This window comes from Marmota flaviventris, chromosome 5 (genome assembly GCF_047511675.1).
Source record: "Marmota flaviventris isolate mMarFla1 chromosome 5, mMarFla1.hap1, whole genome shotgun sequence".
NCBI lineage: Eukaryota > Metazoa > Chordata > Mammalia > Rodentia > Sciuridae > Marmota > Marmota flaviventris.
Window position 1 is genome coordinate 150,796,857 of NC_092502.1, and position 20,459 is coordinate 150,817,315.

Here is a 20,459-nt window from a genome sequence, read left to right on the forward strand (position 1 = left end):
CAATAATGCACTATATACTTAAAAAGTCAGAAGGTAGTTCTTTTAAGTTAAATATTCTTACCATATGCAGGGTAGGAAAAAAAGAAGAGAACTGGAAGAAGGTGATGGCTAAGTTCATAGTATTGTTTATCATGATGGTTTGGCAGGTATATACTTATGGACACACTGATCAAAACGTACACATCAAGTATGAACCCCTTTTTGTATACCAACCTTACTTTAAAATTTTCAAAAGGATTTAAGGAAAAACTAATAAAAGCCAAGTAAAGTATGGAGTTTCATTAGTAAAAGAACACTGAGACAAGAATAAAAATATACAAATTTTTTTCCAAAATGAAATACAAAAAAATGTCAGAAGACACAAAGAGATTTCAATACATAAACCTCAACTCAGTTTTTAATATGTCAGTGTCTCAACTCCCTGAACTTCACAGATGACCTTTTAAGTTTTAATCTTGATGGTTTCATTAATTTTCCTCTCTTCACTGTTCATAGCACCAGAAATGGATGTAAAATACATGACAAAACAGTAATAAAAGCCAAGTACTGTGTAAGTGAAAACCTGATACTTCAATTTCATTTTATGGACCAAAGAAGAACATTTTAAATCCAGAACATTCTTAGATGAGAAGCAGGGTTCTAGCAAACAAGATTTCACTACTTTAATGCCTCAGAGTGGCTGATATGATCTCGTAGCGATTAAGCATGACAAATATTTAAAGGTTGGCCATATTTAATTTTAAAAAATCAATATTTTCATTCCAAAGTGCCATTTGCTAGGCCTACTACTCGGAAGTTGAAGACACATTCCATTAATACCATCTTTAAATATAGCTAATCAGGAAGGAGTTTTTTTTTTTTTTTTTCCCTCTACCTTCAGTGAGCAGGTCTAAAGGTGGAAAGTTTTTTTTTGTTGTTATTCAAAACTATTAGTATGGAGACATCCATTACAGATCTGTTCACTGAGAAGACTTAGAAGCAATGGTACCCCATAGTAATAAGCACACCTAGCATCAAGGTCTTGGTTTCTAAATACCATTCTCCAGTAAAAGAAAAGACATATCTTTGAAGAAATAGCTGATTGTACTATTGTAGGGGGGAAATATAGATAGATAGATAGATAGATAGATAGATAGATAGATAGATAGATAGATAGAGACATATAGATATGTGAATATATAGAGATATAAATATAGGTATACATATAGATATGTGAATGATGAATATCTTATAGTGCTTAAGAAAATAAATAAATAAAGAGAATGGAAGCATGCCAAAGAGGTATAAGAGCCAAACTGAAGGAGGGAGCTCCCAAGGACCATCACTAGAACAATCTGAGCATGAAAATAAACAACATGGTGTTTCATTACAACTCAAAGTACCAAATACACATGAGTATATATTGATGCAAACAAATGACTAAGTCAATAAATAAATGAGAGAATAAATCTCTTCAGAGGAAATGCAAAAAATACATACTACCTCCTCAACTGTATACTCCTAATACTTCTGATAGCAAATGTATGGGGTTATTTCATTCCAATGAATTCTTCAAATCACCTGACACAGCTGGGTGTCAATCAATTCAATTAACTTCTGACCCTCACTGCCTGGTGTAACTGCAGCACCTAAAGACTAAGGGTTCAGTCCCATAAGCCTGCCCCTCTTCAGAAGCCAGCTGCAAATTTGGAAAACACATACTTCTGACCAACCAAGTAGGAAGCCAGCAGATTCCCATGATCTCCTCTCAGGTTTGACAATTTGCTGAACAGCTCCCTGAATTCAGGAAGATGTCTGACTTACTGTTATTGGCTTATTGTGAAGGATAAAACTGAAGAGATGCCAAATAGAAGAAGTAAATAGGTATGGGAGAAGGGGTGCAGAGTTGCTGTGCTCTCTTCACCCTCAAGTTCTTGAACACATCAGCTAGGTGTTTTTCTGATGTTTCATGACATGGGCAAGATTGATTAAATCAATGGCCACTAGTGATTGAGTTCAATCTCCAACCCCTCTCTCCTAGAGGTTATGGGTACGACTTACCAACCTTCTAATAATACCTTAGTCTTTGAAAACCAACCCAGTCCTGAAGCTATCTAGTGGCATGCCCAGTCAACTAAAATTAGCATAAGTTCAGGGCCTGTGGAAAGGGACCAAATGATGGCTTATCAACCCATCAGAAAATTCCAAAAATTTGGAAGCTCAGTATCTAGAACCAGAAACAAAAACAAAATACATATTTCTTATCACATCTCCTCTCAGAGGTAGAACTTAATCTTCCTCCTGATCTTTGAAAGTGAGCTAAATGTATTGAATTGCTTCCAGAGAATAAAGTAGGAAAAAGGAAAAACAATAAATTAATAATGAACACACTTGGTAAACACTATCATAACCAAGTGATAAAGATTAGGCTATGTCATATGGATATCCTGTGCTCTCTGATATGGTAAAAAGGGCACTTAACTTTTGTAGTATTCTTTTATATTTTTTTAACTGGTAAACAAAAACAAAAATTGTATATACTACTGGGGTAACATGATATTTCAATTCATTTATATAGTGTGTAACATTTAAATCACATTAAACACATCTATCTCCTCAAATTTTCATCATTTCTTTATAATGAAAATTTTAAAAATCTTTTCTTTCTGAAACATATAACATACTACCATTATCTACAGTCACTTGATTGGACAAGAGCACACCAGCACTTCTTGCTCTTATGTAACTATAACTCTGTACCCATTGATCAACCTTTCCCCCATCCTCCTTCCCATATGCTCTGGTAATCATGATTCTACTGATAATCCAAGTCTCATCCTAAAACAACATCAGACAAACCCAGATTGAGGGCCATTCTCCAGGATACCTGGTCAATAATTCTCAAGACAAAGTCATAAAAAACAAGAAAAGACTCAGAAACTAGTACAAAGAAAATTAGGGAATACATAATGAATATTTATGTCATTTCTTTCTTCTAATTATTCTATTAAAGATGTACAAGGAAACAATCTGCTATGATTTTATGTCAGGGTGTATCCTGGTATTGTTCATAACTAAAAAGAATAAATTTTTAAAAATAGATAAGGAAGGGCTGGGATTGTAGCTCAGTGGAAAAGTGCTTGCCAAAGCATGTGTGAGGCACTGGGTTCAATTCTCAGCACCACATATAAATAAATAAAATAAAATAAAGGTCCATCGACAAAGAAAAAATACTTTAAAAAATGGATAAGGAAAAAAATGCAACATGGTACCCTGAGTTGGATCTTGGACAGAGGAGGATACTTATGGAAAGACTGATGAAATCCTAATAGAGTCAGGGGTTTGGTTGATAGTAATGTACCAATGTATCCTTCTTGGTTTTAACAAACATACCATGTAATGTAAGATGGTAATAATGGGAGAAATTGGTGAGGGGGCATAGGAAACTCTCTGTATTATCTCTGAAACTTTTCTGTAAATCTAGAATTAATCTAAAATAAAAATTTTATTAAAACAACAACTACTCGATATGTGGCCTGTTTCTGTGGTTTTTGTTTTTCCATCAGAATGAAAAACACAGAGAAGAGTGCTGAGATTTCCCTCTGCAGGGGTCTCTCCCCATAGTGACTCTTTCATCTTTGCAAATCTGACTCGAAAAATAAGTCAATTTATGACAGTTAGATATATTTGTCCTCTCTATTGAACCATGATCCATTTTCTGGTAGTAACTAAACTTTATGTTGCAGAATCCAACATTTAGCAATACTGAGTGTATAACAGAAAGGCATGAAGTAGTTGCTTAATAAAGAAGCAGAAAGACAACTCTGAGAACTGCATGTGTGAACTTTTTGGGTTCTGTTTTATTTTTCCCAATGAATAAACTTTATCATACAAATCAATATTGATTGGATTAGCCCATCCTGATGATAGACATCTTGGATGGCTTGATAAAGATTTAAAAAACAAAAAAAAATATGGTAATAAGGACCTTTTAACATAAACCACATTATTACTGGCTTCAAAAATTAAGAATGCAAACAGGACAAATAAAATGTTATTTCTCTCTTACTATTCTTATTTCATTTTTCCTGTTAAGATTTACTTTATCCACACTTATTAGCTAAACAGTATTGCAAAGAATAAGTATAATAGACTTCCATAAACAAAAAAGAAAATAGAAAAGTTAACTGAATTAACCTGAAGTTACAGAACAAGTCAGGAAAAAAAGAAAATGAAGTTTCTTCTCCAGCTACAGGAAAGAAATAATTGAATCCCCATAAAAGATGCTTCCTATTTTTAAAATACTGATTATGTTGGACTGATGGCACTATCTTTCTTTCTCATTGTTCTTAACCTCTTGGATGGTGTTAATTAATTTACTTGAAAGGCAGACAAAGAATCTAGAGATGTCCTGTGTAGCTTCAGTTTAGACAATTTCTAAAAATACAGTTAGATTCTCCTGGATTAAAATTACAAAACTTCCCAAAGTACGTATAAACAAACCATGCATCTTGCACAAACGTGAAAGCCCTGATTTAAGAAAATTAAATTTCCTAAAATATGCATAGTTATGAGCAAAAGTTACATCCTGGATGGAAATATGTTAACTGGTAAAGCTCCTAAGTGCCAGAAGAATATGTCTATTTCGCATAAAGTTCTGGCAATTAAAAAAAAAAAGAAAAGAAAAGAAACAGAAAGAAAGAAAAATATTGCCTTCACTAAAGGAGCTACTTCTATTTTACTTATGGATTAAGTTTTCAAGTCTGATTACTTAGATATGTTTAGGCTATAACTACAACTCAGAATAGGCAAAACAGACGAGTAGCTAAAACATGAGGAGTCTGTGTCAGGCTTCATGGAAAAAAAATTGCTCTTTCTATGCACAACTGTAACAAAACTGGGAATCTGATACTACATCCAAAGTTATATTTAGAAATTGGTACTTACATAGGAAAATTTGGATAATCCAAAAACATACGAATGATCTTATTCTTTATTAATTCTCTTTAAATATAGTTATTACTACAAATACTCCAATGACCTACTGAAATTATCAAGTAATAATACAACACTGAGTTGACTGGATATAACCAAGTTAAACTATCTGCATTTTACTTAGGGAAATTTGAGGGAGAAGAAGGGTGAGAGAAAGATAAATGTAAAATGGTAATGATTTTGCTTGGCATTGTATTTGGATGGTAAAGGTCTAAATGGGAGGTGGAAAACCCATGTTCACTCAATCCTGACCTCATATCCTTTCATATGTAATGTGAACTTGTTGTGGGTTGGACGTGAGGTGTCCTCCAAATGTTCATGTGTGAGACAATGAAAGAAGGGTTAGAGGTGAAATGATTGGGTTGTGGCAGCCTTAACACAGTCATTGAATTAATCGGGACAGGGATTAACTGAGTGGTAACTGAAGGTATGTAGGATATGGGTGGAGGAGGTGGGCATTGGGGGGCTGTGCCTTTAGGGTATATATTTTGTATCTGGTGAGTGGAGTCTCTCTGTCTCTCTCTGCTTCCTAGTACCATGTTCCCAGCTTCTTTCCTCTGCCATACACTTCCATGATGTTCTGCCTCATCCCAGGCCCTGAGGAATGGAGTCGGCTATCTATGGACTGATACCTCTGAAACTGTGAGCCCCCAAATAAATCTTTCCTCCTCAAAATTGTTCTTGTCAGGTCTTTTGGACACAGCAATGAAAAAGCTGATTAAAACAGAACTTATTAGAAAAACTCTAGGGTTTAAAAATATTCAACATCATTTCATATGGTCCTGAATTGGACGTCAACTGCTCTACTTGACCGTTAACAACAATAACCACAATCTGATCCAGCATTGTTCCTGAGGGTCTTACTGATACACATCAAGTGCTAACATGACCCCACACTGGACGTCCTACAGTCTACCATGGGCATCACACTGGTAAGGTATGCAAGCAAGCAAGAAACCAACAATGCACTATTTCTGCAAATAATTAAATCATTTAAGACTCTCCATTTTTAGAGAATAATTTTAGTTATAATTCACAAGTTTTGATATAAAGTTCTCATTTTCATTAATTTCTAAGTAATTTGTAATTTGTAATTTCAGATTTGATTTCTTTTTTTGTTCTACAGCCCCCTGAGGAAAGAATATGTGATAGATTTCATGGGTTTACCCACATTTGATGAAGAAGTAAAACATACTCATAAGCATAATGTGATTTTTACCTTAGGGTTGACTTTTAGGAGCTAACCCTCACTAAAATAACTCCACATTTCAAAGCTTTTAGATTATCATAGCCTCAATTCTGAAATATAGATGATTTCTAGGTCTCAAAAATGGTACAAGCTTGAAAGAGGTGCAAAAATTTTGGACTTTTACCAACTATTCATATTTTCCATTTTGTCACAGTATTTTATGAAGGTATAAAACCACAGCTTGAAAGTTAAGATTTTAGAATTGGGTTCCCTTAGGATTTATGGTGTCCAACTTTAATTTCACAGATTAAATCTGAACTATCCAATCAGGTAGTCTAGTCATATGTGGTTATAAATCTGAATTAAGAAAAATAAAAACTCAGTTCTTCACTCACACTAGCCATATTTTTAGGGCTCAATGGCTAGTGGCTACCATATCGTACAAAGCACCTCTGGAGTATTTTCACTATCACAACAAAATTTTCTGGACAGTTCTATATTAGACCAAAGGAGAGAAAATAGCTTGCATAAGATTACAGTTCACTAGTAACAAAGCTAAAGCTAGAATTTAGGTCTTTTAATTCCCACTGTTATTTGCTTTCTATGAAACCACAGCCTCTAATAACTAATAAAGTAAAGGATCTGGGTACAACAAAACTCAATGCTAAGCTCAATCTAATACAAAATTGCCATACACTCATATAAAAAAGAAGTTTAGAAAAAATCAAACATGTATTTGGTCACTGAAAAAATATATTCCAAAAAGCAGTGCAAGGAAACTCTTGTAAAAAATTCTTGAATCAAAATAGAAATCAAAACTGAAATGATGAATTACCTAGAAAATAAGAATCTTATATCTAAGTTTGTGGAAAGCAATTAGAATTATACTCAGGAAAACATGGAGATCCTTAAATGTTTCTAAATTACAATTACAAGACTGTAAAAATAAATCAAATATTCAGTTTATGAGTCTAGAACTAGCATCACATAAACCAGAGGATAGAATTAATAAAAAAATAAATTAATAAATCAGATATTTCTTAAAGTAATAATTAATTTAAAAACAGTAATTCTGAAAGCCTAAGAGAGAAAATGAGCATCTATAATATAAGGAATGAAAATTTCATTATAATAAGTTTACAAGAAAATTAAAGAAATTATATAAGAATATTATATGATGTTTTAGACTGGTCAATTAAAAAGTCCAAAAGACATGAACATTTTCTAGAAAAATGCAGATTAACAAAATTACCACAGGAAAGGTCACAAAATGTGAGAAGATCACGATAAACAAAAAAAATACATTACAGATTAAAAACTGAATTTATTAAAAGAATAACAATGGGCTGGGGGTTGTAGCTCAGTGGTAGAATGCTCGCCTATCATGCATAAGGCATTGGGTTTGATCCTCAGCACCACATAAAAATAAAATAGAGATATTGTGTCCACCTAAAACTAAAAAAATAAATATTTTTTAAAAAAGAGTAACAATGATTTTACATCTATCAGTTTAAATAATGACATTAACAAATTGAAAGTGAAGAACTTTTGATCAATAGAATAAAATACACTTAATGAAATTCAACTGCCATCAGTTTAACAACTAGAAGCAAGGACTGATGTCCCACAGTGTTGCCAAAAAAGAAGAGCCTATCTGGTGGCACATGCCTGGAGTTTCAGCTATTCAGGAGGCTGAGCCAGGAGGATCCTAAGTCCAGGTCCAGTCTCAACAATGTAGTAATATTCTGTCTCAAAAATTAGCCAGCACACCTGTAATCCCAGTGGCTTGGGAGGCTGAGACAGGAGGATCACAAATTAAAAGCCAGCCTCAGGAACTTAGTGAGGCCCTAGGAACTTAGCAAGACCCTGTCTCAAAATAAAATATAAAAAGGGCTGGGGTTGTGGCTCAGTGGTTAAGTGTCCCTGGTTCAATCCCTGGTAACAAAACAATAAAATAAATAAAAGCAAACTTTTCCTTATACAGTGGAAAGAGCACCCCGTAACACTGAGACGGGAGATAAGTTCCAGCACTGGCTTAGTTACTAACTGGTTTGGGGACATGGGTTGAGTCACTTCACTTCTCTGCTTTCAGGTTTTCCATCAATGAGGTCAAGTACTATATGGCTGAATATTAATCACCTGCAATGGGATAACAGAAAAGGTAATCCTTTTTAGGGAAATCTGAAAGGAATCTTCCAGAGACAATGTAAAAATGTTTCTGAATCGATCAATATGATGTGTAGAGTTTGCTTCAAAATAGTCCAGGGGCAGGGAGGTGGGAATTGAATAAGAGTACAGACAAATAAGACTAGCTGTGAGTGGACAGCTGACTAAGTGGATAGATGCGTTCCACTATTTACATGTACTTCCAGTGTGCCACTCTTCCAATATTCTATTTTTATATATATTTAACATTTTTTAAAACTGTTTTTTTTTTAAAAAAAAAAAAAAAAAACAGTTGATCTAGATGGCCTCTAAACCAAAAGAATAAAGAGATGAAGATTTAACCAATTGGAAATGCCAAATTCAGTGATTTAATAAAACTTACTCTTCCCGAGTCATTAGCCTGTAGCTGCAGGGTCATGTTGTCACCAGCCCTTTGGTTTCATTCCCTGCTAAGTCATCTCAGCAGCACCATTATTTGTCATATTACTTAATAATGGGTTTCTAGGAGGCCTCATTTATCATTTTTAATGTTTCTTCTCCTCCTTTTAAGTAGGCTGTTTAATGAGAAGGGGCTGCCGCAGTCATACAAATACATCATTAGCCAAAGGGATATTATTGCAAATATCAAACGCACTCATTGTTCAGTCGTTTTATAAAGAGATAGAAGAGAGAGAGAGAAAGATTGACTGATTCAAAAATTAACAAACTCCCACTATCTGCAAAAAAAAGTCTGCCTTCTGACACCAGAGGAGATGGAGATTTTTAATCAAATTCTTACAAGAAATTCTTGGGGGCTGTGTAGCACCATGGCTTGGAATCAATCAGATGTCCAGTGAATCATTCATTCAGTCTCTAGATTGAATACATTGAGTCCCAGTGAATAGTCAAAGTTCTTAGTTGTTCACGAAACTCTTTCTTTCTTCCACAACAAAAACAGACTCTCAGCAATCAAAAAGCAAAATCTTTCAACCAACTGAAAACTGAGATAAAGAAAAGGTTGTTTCCCATTTTCCTGTTCCTTTGCTTACCTAAAATGTTAGCATGTATAGGCACGTAGGCTGGGAGAGCTGACTGCTAATGAATTTGCTTTGGTTTCTTTCTATTCTCAGCTAATCTTTTTTAAAAACTTGAATACAGTATTCCTTTTTTGCAATTGTCTCATATTTCTACAATTATGCTTCAATGTTTCCCATTTAAGTAGTGCTAAAAGCTGATTTTAGGAAAATCCTAGTAGAGGGTCTGAACCTTTCCAAAAAAATTCTATTGGTAGAATATAAAGAATGAAAATAAATAAATAAAATGGATAAAGTACATCATAGATAAACTAGGTAAATTATATGTGATGAGTCAGTGGAGACTTAGAACTTGAATGACAGCCTAAGGGAAATAGTTTGCAGAAGACAGAACATGTAATCATTTCTTTCTAAAGTTTACATTAGGCACAAAATTCCCAGAACTCACCCAGGTCTGGAAATAACTCACATTCCTACTATGCAGTGGGGAAACAATGGGTCATTGAAGAAATAACAAGGAAGATAAAATATTTTGCAGACAATGAAAACACAACATATTTTTTAAAAAAACCACAGAATGTCACTGGTATAGTACTTAGAAATATACAGCAATTACTTGCTAAGGCAAGAATTGGGTAACATTTTCAGTAAAGGACTAAATGGTAAATGTTTTAGGCTTTGCAAGCAATATAGCCTTGTCTTAGTCTGTTTTGTGTTGCTATTAACAGAATACCTTAGACTGGGTCATTTATAAAGAACAAATATGTATTTCTTACAATTCTGGAGGTTGGGAAGTCCAACAACAAACAAAGGGCCTCCCCTGATGAGGGCTCTTATTGCATCATCCCATGGTGGAAGGCCGAAGAGCAAGAGAGCTCAACCAAAAGAGAGCAAGAAAGAGGCCAAACACGTTTATGACAAATTCATTTTTAGATAAGGAACATATTCCCACAAAACAACATATTCCCACAAACAACATCTATCATGAGGATAGAGCCTTCATGATCTCCTCACCTCTTAGTAAATCCCACCTCCTGACACTGTTGCTTTGGGGATTAAGTCTACACTGAATGAGCTTTGGAGGCCATATTCAAACCATGCATCTCTGTTGTTGCAGCACAAAAGTTGCCATAAACAACATGTAAGTTAGTGATATATGTGTATGCCAATAAAACTTTATTTATTAAAAAAAGGGGGGCAGTAGGCTAGATTCAATTGATGGGTTATAGTTTGACAACCCCTGCTAGAATATAAGCTCCACAAATGCAAGGATATTTTCTGTTTTGTTAACCAGTGAATTAAAAAAAGAAACTTAGAAAAGTGCATGTCCCTTAATATACGTGTAATGAATACTTATGGAAAAACAGAGAACTAATTTAGTCCCCAGAACAATCAACAAGTTAAATATTATTGTCATTTGACAAATGAGTAAGAGAAAAGGATGTGCCATATCACCAATAAACAAAAGAACCAGTATGTAAGCACAAATTAGTGTATCTAATCTGTGCACATATAGTGTGCACAAATATGTCTAATTCCAAAATTAGACACACTATATATGCTTTCTACTATATTGTACTACAAAAAGCAAAAACATGACTGAATACTTATAAAAGCTTCATACTATCCCTTTATTTCTACCTACTCTTTTCCTTACTCATGGTTTGTACTTTCCTGAGCCTGAGGACCAAATGAACATGATATATGTTTGTATATGTTAAAACTATATCTAGATCTACAATCTTAATAGTGGTAATCTATTGATATCTATGGATTTTCATATCTATGGATTTAATACTGAAATAAACAATTGATGAAACTAATCCACCAGAATAATTCTTGAACACACTTTTAGGGGGTTTAATAAGAAAGACCACAGACTTTGCTTATTTTAAACAGATGTGTAGAGGACCCTCTAGAGAACCCACTAACCCTTATGCACTCAGACATGTAGCATACATCTGTACAACTTTAATTTGTATTTACCCTTTTCAAATGCACAGAAAAAAAATTTTTTTAAAGTGAGGGGAAAACAAATACAAAAAACGCCCTGTTCTCCTTCGCCTTAGGAATTCCTCACTTCAATCCTTTCCACAAGTAACGAGAGGGCCCTTGTCTAATATCACTCATGTACGGCTACTCTGTGCAGTGGCCTGTTGTTTCACACTTTCAGTACCATCTCCCTTACTAATCATTCGCGTCTGTTTCCCTTCAGCAGTCAATAATCTATGCCAGCTGTTCTCCAAAAATAGGAACTAGGAAGGCAGCAGAGCAGATCTGAATGTAGATTCTTGGGACTGTACATCTTCCCAGCTTTTCTTAGCTCATCTGGGGTTTTACCATCATCACCATCATGCTAAGCTGGGAACTTGAAGGAATGAACTACTATTTTGTCATTTTTTTCTCTTTTGAGATACTCAGGGAAAAAAAACTGTTAAAAATCTGTGTACGTGGGACCTATGCTGCACACTAAGAAGTTATTGAAGAGTAAGACGAATAGCATCCACACCTTTGCTTGTCTTAAACGTTTAATGTGTATTATAATATGACAATGCAATGACTGATGGTGGTGCCAGGATGCTGAGAACTCAAGGCTTATACAACCATTGAAAAATTATTAAACTCAGTAAGAAGATAAAAGGAAATGAAAAATGATACAATAAAGCTGAACGTTTTAGCTTCTTGACTGTCAGACCTTGCAATAAAAATATATCTAAATTTTATAAATCATCATAAATCTTCAGAACAAATAGAAATAGATCGTCTGCTGAAGCTCTTTAAGGAGGAGAGGATATATATCTTATCTATGCCCAACAAAAGCAAGAAAGGTATTCTCAAATCATTTTTGTTTTTTTTCTTTTAATTTTTGATTCTACAATAGGAACCCAGGATAAACAGGTTGAACTGGCCCCTATAAAATCATCTTGCTTACACTGGTGCATTTTTAGGGAGATACTCCCTTCTTTAATGTTAAACAATAAAGCACTAAAGAAGGTGAAAGTAATATTTATGGAGTGCAGCAGTGCTTCACTTTTCATTCTTTTCTCCCTTAATCTTAACAAAAACATGTTTCAGATCACGTAATTTGTAAGGGGTAGAGCTGAAATGCAAACCAGATCTCTTCTAAACTAAACCTCATGGTCTTGACACTGAAGCTATCCTTAGTTTCAAAGAATACAAAGATAAACTGTGTATCACATGCAAAGAAGTCAGGAAGTGATTAGCAGTTACTAAGAGGAAAAAAAGAAATGCCATTCAGAACTGACATCCCCGCCTCTTTCCCAGAAGAGTAGAACCAGACTTTTATCTCCATTTCTCTTGGATTATCATGATGCTCCGTTAGGATGCTCCAGAGTTCCTCATCATCACCCTACTGGTTCTGTTCCTTCAGAAACTCATGAGCTCTAAAATAGTATTAAAAAATTATAAAGTAACAATATCTTAATCATCCACAGGAATCTTAGGATATATAAAATATGATACACATAGGAAAATCTTTCTTACAAAGACAATCTCATAGTGCCTTCTCACTATAACAGCTTCTATCCTCATGGAGTGCTGAATCACAATATAGACAAATCATATATAGACCAACTTTTTAAAGATGCTCAAGTTCCCTGAAAGAAGGAACCTGCTCAACATTTTCTGCTCCACTGCCCAGGACCACTGTGCAAACCAACTCAAAAAATCATTAGTCCAGAGAAACATAAATTAAAGATCCTATTGCTTCTCTTACAGTAATCAATGCTATTCCCTTCTCTGCCAGGTATCCCAAACCTCTTCTTATCAAAATAATATCCCACTTATTTACCATATATACGTGTGGAGCTCTGCAACATGTACTTTGTATGCATTTCCCCATTTATTCTTTCATATAGTCCTATAAGTAGAAACTACTATATCATTCCTATTTTACAGATGAGGCTCAAGTTACATTGGTAGCAAGTGGGAAAAATAGGATTTCAACCCAGATTTATATCACTACAGGGCCCTTGTTCTTAACCACTATGTTAGAAGAGCCAGATGTGACCCAGAAAATCATCTAGTCTCAGATCTTCATTTTACAGATGAGGATGCTTTAACTCAAAGAGCTTGATACGTTCAAGGTCATAGTTTGATTACTGATACAGTGGGGGCAAAAACCCAGGGTTTGCCTTCTATACTCCATTTACAAGCCCATACTGCCTTTTACTAAAATTTGAAAAACAGAAATACATTACAGTTTCTTAAACCAATAAGCAATCCCAGAAACTGTCGATCTGACCCACTAATTTGCTCAGGAGTCCCTCCCTGATTTCTTTTGAATACTCCCAAAGCTGCCAACCCTTATAAAATCATAGCTTAATTAGAATGATCAATTTTTAGGACCAATATTTTTATAACTCAAATGGCAATATAATCCATGATTTCCTAAGAGTTCTCACGACTGTTGAGTCCCTGGTATTTTTCCCTTCTATTTTAAATATGAGTGAATAGTGATTATTCTCTAATGTTCTTGCTTCCAGACTTCTTCACATACTGGTATTATCTAGGTTTTCGTAAACCACCTGGTACCCAGGATACATCTCAAATAATTAAATTGGAAAGCCTGGGGTTGGAATCCAGGCCTCAATATTTTTTAAATCTCCAAGGTGATTGATTCCAATATGCAACAAGTTTGAGAATCAGGGATTTTGTAATTACTCAAACTTTGCAATAATATTTTGGGGGTTATTAGATCCACACAGCTAAACTACCATGATCACTAAAATTGTTATCAACTATATTAATCTACCTTCCTCAAAAAATTACTACAAAAAAAATCTCAGAGATTTAAAATAAAACTGATACATCACACAATGCCAGCCTTGGATACTTAAAACAAGATTCCTTTTAGCTGATGCTATTAAGAAACCCACAGAAACCCTTAAACACACACACAAAGAGAAACCTAAGCTACCAGCCAAAATGAGCTCATAATCATGGACACACATCCACTGTCATCTCCATGCATGTAATCTGAAAGCAACAACCTGGAATGTAATGAACAGCACTTGTGAATTAAGTTACTGATTGCAGTCTATTTCCAAAACTAACTCTTAGGAGGTTTCTTCTTTGATTTAGGTTAATGTTAAATAAAAACTGTCTACATTTCACAAGTATGTTTAACCATCATAGAGTTTGCGTTCCATAATAGAAGACAATGTGACTGATTTATTATGGGGTCACATGCCCAATCAAGAGAGGATTTTAATCATTGTGAAGAATAAAAAAATAGAATCAACATAAAATTAATGAACTTATTAGTTGTTTTTTCTACTATAAAATGTTAGTTATAATAATATTTATTATTTCTTAGTCTCATCAGAATATAATTAACCCGATATTTTTTTAATCTTTCCCAACTCTGTTTTCTCTAAAAGAAAAAAAATTTACTTTGACCCTGACCTTGCCTATTTTTAGTTTCAACTACAGAGTAAACTGGAGACACGGGAATACTTCTCAGGGCCTGCTTAATAAAAGTATGATTCCAACAAGAAATATATATAAAATATTTATTCATTTTTAAAACAATTATATTGTACTCTTGTAGCAATTTGAGATTTCTTTCCCTCAATATTTGAAAAATAATTATTCTGACCCAAGCATAATTCAAAAGGGAAAAAAAAGAAAAGTGTCTACTTACAGGTATCATCCAGTTAGCCAGGTCACCATATTTGGAAACCTGCATTGCTCCTAACATTGTTAGATCCACATGTCCCCTGAGAAAGAAAAAGAGGACATATAAAGCAAATTTCACAGCTTTATATTTCCTTTGCTTGAAATTGCCAGCAATTAAAATAACTCTATCCCCCCGCCCCCAAAATACATTTGCCTTTTCTTTCTCCAAAACTGATTTCTAAATAGATTAGCTCTAAGCTGATGCAGAGAAATAACCATTAAGAGTTCTTTGAAAAAAAAATTATAGCCTATATTGTCTCCAAAAACAAACTAAACACAGGTGTGCACAGTGAATTTGTTTCCTCTGGCGAAAGAAAAATGTAACTCAATTTGAAGGCAAATGGAAGCTAGAAAGTAAAAACACAGTTTGAAGAAAATGTTGAGATCCTAAGAAAGAACCTCAGAAAAGTTTATTTCAATCTCATTGGCACAAAGATACATATTCCATTTTAGGGGTTCTTTTCATAACAGTGGGCTGCATATTTCAATGCCCAGCCTTCAGTGGGAATAATCTCATATCTTCTTGCAGCCAAGAAAGCCTTGGTAGTTTTTCTGGCTGAGAAGTGGGGCTGTCTCAGAGCCTTGCTCACATGCTCAGGGGATGACTCAGTTCATTCCACACCGTGCGAAACATGAGGGGCTCCGTTATTACATACCCTCTAATCATTGCGAATGACTCATCGCTGGAGAAAAAAGAGGCTCCCGGAAGAACAGTAACTGTTTCCTTGCCTAAACACACACAAAAGGAGAAAAAAAAAAGAAGAAAGAAAGAAAAAAAAGTCTGTATTAGATTTTGAGAATAGCATTCTAAACAGAAAGGTCTGAAACGTAGGCTCCCTTTACCAAATGCAGTGCAGTAGCATAGGGTTGGAGGGACACCGTAGGAACTGTCCACCCTATGAAGAGGAGTGTTCTGTCACCAATATTGTTCAGCACTGCCCCTGCAAGGTGGTCCCAGAAGTAAACCAACTTTTAGTGGTATTATTATTTGGATTCTCTATAGGCAAAGCACCCCTCTATTGTGTATATCTATTGGGCTTCTCACCACCCCATTCCCTTCATAAGTCACTGCAAAATGTTAGTAGAAATGAGGGAATTCTGGGGTGACACTGTCAGAATTCAATGCTACTAGAAGTCACCAGAGAAAAGAGCTGGTGGAATAAATATGAATAGAAGAAGAAATGTCATTTTGAAGGGAATAGGAGATGTCTCTCAGTTTTTCCTTCTTTTTTTTTTTTAATCAACAAATAACTTTTAGTTTCAAGATGAATAAGTCCTGAGGATCTGGCGTACAGCACAGTGGCTATAGTTAATAACACTGCATACATAAGTGAAACTTGCTTAGAGAGGAAATGTTCCCACCACAAAGAAAAATGACAGTTATGTTAATTAACTTGATTTTAGTAATCATTTCACAAGGTATATGTACATCAAATCATCACCTGTTATACACTGAATATATATAATTATTATTTGTCAATTACACCTCAATAATGCTGGGGCGAAATAAATGTATAAATAAAACATCAAAGAACAAAGTAGAAAGAACCTGCCTAATTCCTTTATATCATTAAACCCAAACCCTCTTCTTTTCATCTGTCTCTGATCAATCTTTACTCTCTTGTTCCTATAAACTACTACTAGAACCACTGGGCTTTTATGTACTCAGGTAATATGGTAACACTGGCCAATGAATGTAATGTTAACTTCTAAGAGACCCTTTTGAAAGCACCTCTAAAATTTATATCATGTAATAAATAAAAGTTCAGAGCTGGAAAAAATCTTTTGAGTTTATCTAGTCATCACACAACTAATAATACACCTGACTCCTGCCCACGCTGCTGTCATCTAGTGATCTATTTCCTGTCTACTCAGGAGCTTCAGGTAACCAGGAACAGCTTCTGGTCTTTACCAGAAGAGTGCTCACATACCACTTGGCCACAGGTAAGTCAACTCTCTGAGAACACTCCATGCATGGCCCTGGGCCAAGAGGGCAGACAAAAAGAACGGGAAGAAAATCTGTGACTCCAAGACTGGAACACAGAAAAGCTCCTGCACGCATGAGGACCACAAGTGGTGTGTCATCCCCAGCGGTGGGACACAGCTACAGCCCAGCCTCTGACCCTGCTGAAAGACAACTTTTGTATCAACAGCCTCCTCCAGTTGAGATGAATATGGACAAAGAGTAAATCTCTAAATTAGGCTGAAATATTTATTCCCCCAAGGGAGTTTGATTCTAAACAATAAAAAAAAAAAGTATCACATTTTTCGAAGTACCATGAAACAAAAGCTTTGGAAAACACTGTCAGGTATGATTAGAAAGGGCTTTTAGATGGCACATTAGACCAGGGGGATTAAGTGAGCTAGCCCATGTGAAGAACTTTCTCTAGAGTCTGGCATGGGCAAAAAGCTCCCAAAACATCAGCCTGTATTATTGTCATTATTATTATTCCTTTCGCCAAACCTACTTATAGAAGAGACAATACAATGCCATCTTCCCTCTAGGGGGAAATCCCATAGGACCCAGCAGCTGGCTTAAACGGTGGGGTTATGGGAGCTCAGCATACAATGTTGGCCCTTATCCTAATACAACTTCTATGTCCAACAAAATCAGATTCTCACCCATCCTGTGAGGTAGAGAGGCAAGGAGGAAGAATTTGTAGAACAAGAAAGGAGAAAAACATAAAACTCCAACTGTTTGTTTTCTAGGTATTAAATTGCAATGACTTCCAAATAGTTCCACTGGCTGATAATACATAGAAGGTAGTGTTCGCCACACTTTGGAAACTTCAAGGTCCAGGAGGGGAACTCTGGTTCTGCCTGTATGATTTAGGCAGCATAATTTTTTTTTTTTTTTAATTAAGGAATCCAGAAAATGACTCTCAAGGAAAACACTTATCAGGCCATGCTAATACATCCTAGCATCTCATAAATTTCATTCTTTTGAAGTAAAGTTAATCATTAGGATTTTCTACTTAAAATTGATTTTTAACTGCTACATGAAAACTGCACATATTTATGTGATGTTTAAATGCATGTCTACATTGCGAAATGTTCAGATAAAGGTAAACATGTCTATCTCCTCTAAGCCTTACCACTTCTTTTTTTTTTTTTCTTTATGATAGAAATATTCAAAATCCTTCCTCCTGGCTTTTTGAAATGTAAATTACTGTTGCCTACAGTTACCCTACAGTATAGTAGCACACCAGAACTTCTTGCTCCTAACTTTAACTTCGTACCCATTGATCAATTCCCCCAAACCCCAGCTCTGGTAACCACTATTCTACTCTCTACTTCTATAAGATCAACTTTTGTGTATTTCACATCTGACAGAACACATGGTACTTGCTGTTCTGTTCCTGGCTTATTTCACTGAACATAACCATTTTTAACTGCACTCTTGTCACAAACAACAGAATTCCATCCATTCAGGGCGGAATAGTATTTCACTATATATGCATACCACATTTTCTTTTTCCACTGGTAAGTTGCTGGATACTTAGATCGTTTCCATTTTTATGTGTATTGTTAATAATGTTGCAGCAAACATGGGAATGCAGATAGAGGTCTTTGACTTACTGGATTTCATTTCCTTTGGAGATATATATATATATATATCCATACATACATACATACACATACACACACACACACACACACACTCAAGTGGGACTGCTGGATCATGTGTTGGTCCTATTTTTAGTTTCTTGAATTGTCAGCATTTTTAAACATCCTATATTTAGATAAAAATAAATATTCTAAAGTTAAATCCATGATTTTCTAATAAAATGTCTAAATTTGGTCAAGGAAAGACAGACATATAACTATAAACAATAAGATAATCAACATAAATGAAGGTGACTTTCTTATTTGTCTATTCCTGATTGATTTCTGACTCCTCCAATTTTTCTATAACTATATCTGAATCTTTTCATAATATTTGGTCAATGGAGTGATTTGATTTCCTAGTTACCTTTGGCCCATAATTTAACAGATCACTTACTCAACAGGGAATAAATATCTACTATGCACCTCAAATAATAGTATAAACAAAATTCAGCTACCCCAAATTATTGATTCTCAAACTTAAGAAACCATCAGAGTCACACAAAAGGCTTATAAAAATGCAGACAGATGTTGTATCAAACTACCAGAGTCTAAATCAGTAGGTATGGGGTGGGAGCTGAGAATTCCCTTCCTAAAAAGTCCCTGGTGATGCTGAGGCCATGGGTCTGGGGACATGAAAAACTAATGCCCTCAGCAAAAGGAGCCTACTATCCAGCAAGAGAGACAAACACAGACAAATAATTACAAGGAAAACTGTGGTGTGCTTATGAGAAAGACACAGATATGTTGTAGACTCTGGCTCAGGGGAAGGACATTTTTGAGCTACAGAAGGATTAGAAAAGGAATAAGAGCTGGAATTTGAAGGATGGGTGTAAAGCATTTTGATAGCAAGTTACCAATAGAGAGATGGGGATGAAAAAAGAAGAGGGAAAAATAAAGTTATCTAGTAAAGGGCACAGTAAGAGCACAGCATGCAACAAAGAAAGTTATGAGACATGATCAGGACCTCCCCAGCAACCCAGTGTGAGTAGACAAAGATGTCCCTGTGGAGTGTGGTGAAAGGTAAGGCTGCAAAGGCTGGGTGCAATCATTAGAGAGATAGGAAATGCTGCTGTGCTACTTGTATTACAGCCTGCAGGACTGTGATTCTTCAGATGTGGTCCAGATACCTCTAACACAGTTTCTCCTTTTGTACACTATTGACTTTTGGGGCTGGATAATTTGTGATATATCCTCAAAGAGCTGATAACTTGTGGGGAGCTATTCTGGTCATTGTAGGACGTTTAGCAATATCTCCGGCCTCTACCCACTAGATTATATTCCTTCCCCCAAGCATGACAGTCAACACTGTCTTCAGACATTGCCAAAGGTCCCAAGGGAGACAAAACCACACCCTCACCCCAAATCCATTGAAACCACTACTGCAGCAAGTATACAGCAGGGCCAGGGCTATGTTCACGCCATGATATCAGCATGGTGGTTCTTTTTAAAGCAATTTTAACAAAAGATAGGTTATTTAAAACATTATTTGTATCTCAAAATAAGAAAACAACACGAAGAAATGGAGAATACAAAATATACATTAACATAAAAGCAAAAACCTGAGACTTGTAAAAATTTCAAAACATAGGACTCCTGAAGCGTTCTAAGAACTGCTATCTGCACCTCCATAAAAGTCAGGTTATCAGCAGGCAACATTCAGTATAGAGAGACAGAGGCCAAGGAGGAGGAGCAGGAGCAGGACACTGGGAGTTCAGTACCTGCGATGTTATTTGAGCATATCCTTTGCCTTTTCTGTGCTTCAATTTCCCAATCTGTGTTAACAACTTCCACTTGAGGTTTAAATGGTA

The 20,459-nt window shown here is 35.3% G+C and overlaps 1 protein-coding gene across 1 annotated transcript in view; it reads right to left on the reverse strand.

The window, feature by feature from the left end:
* Nucleotides 1-20,459, reverse strand: part of Oxct1 (3-oxoacid CoA-transferase 1) — a 134,150-nt gene that overhangs the window by 37,544 nt on the left and 76,147 nt on the right. Inside the window, exons 12-13 of the mRNA XM_027936258.2 lie at nucleotides 15,699-15,771; nucleotides 15,008-15,083 (exon numbers count right to left, since the gene is read on the reverse strand). Of these exons, the coding sequence (XP_027792059.2) occupies nucleotides 15,008-15,083; nucleotides 15,699-15,771 (149 nt within the window). The remainder of the gene's footprint in view (nucleotides 1-15,007; nucleotides 15,084-15,698; nucleotides 15,772-20,459) is intronic.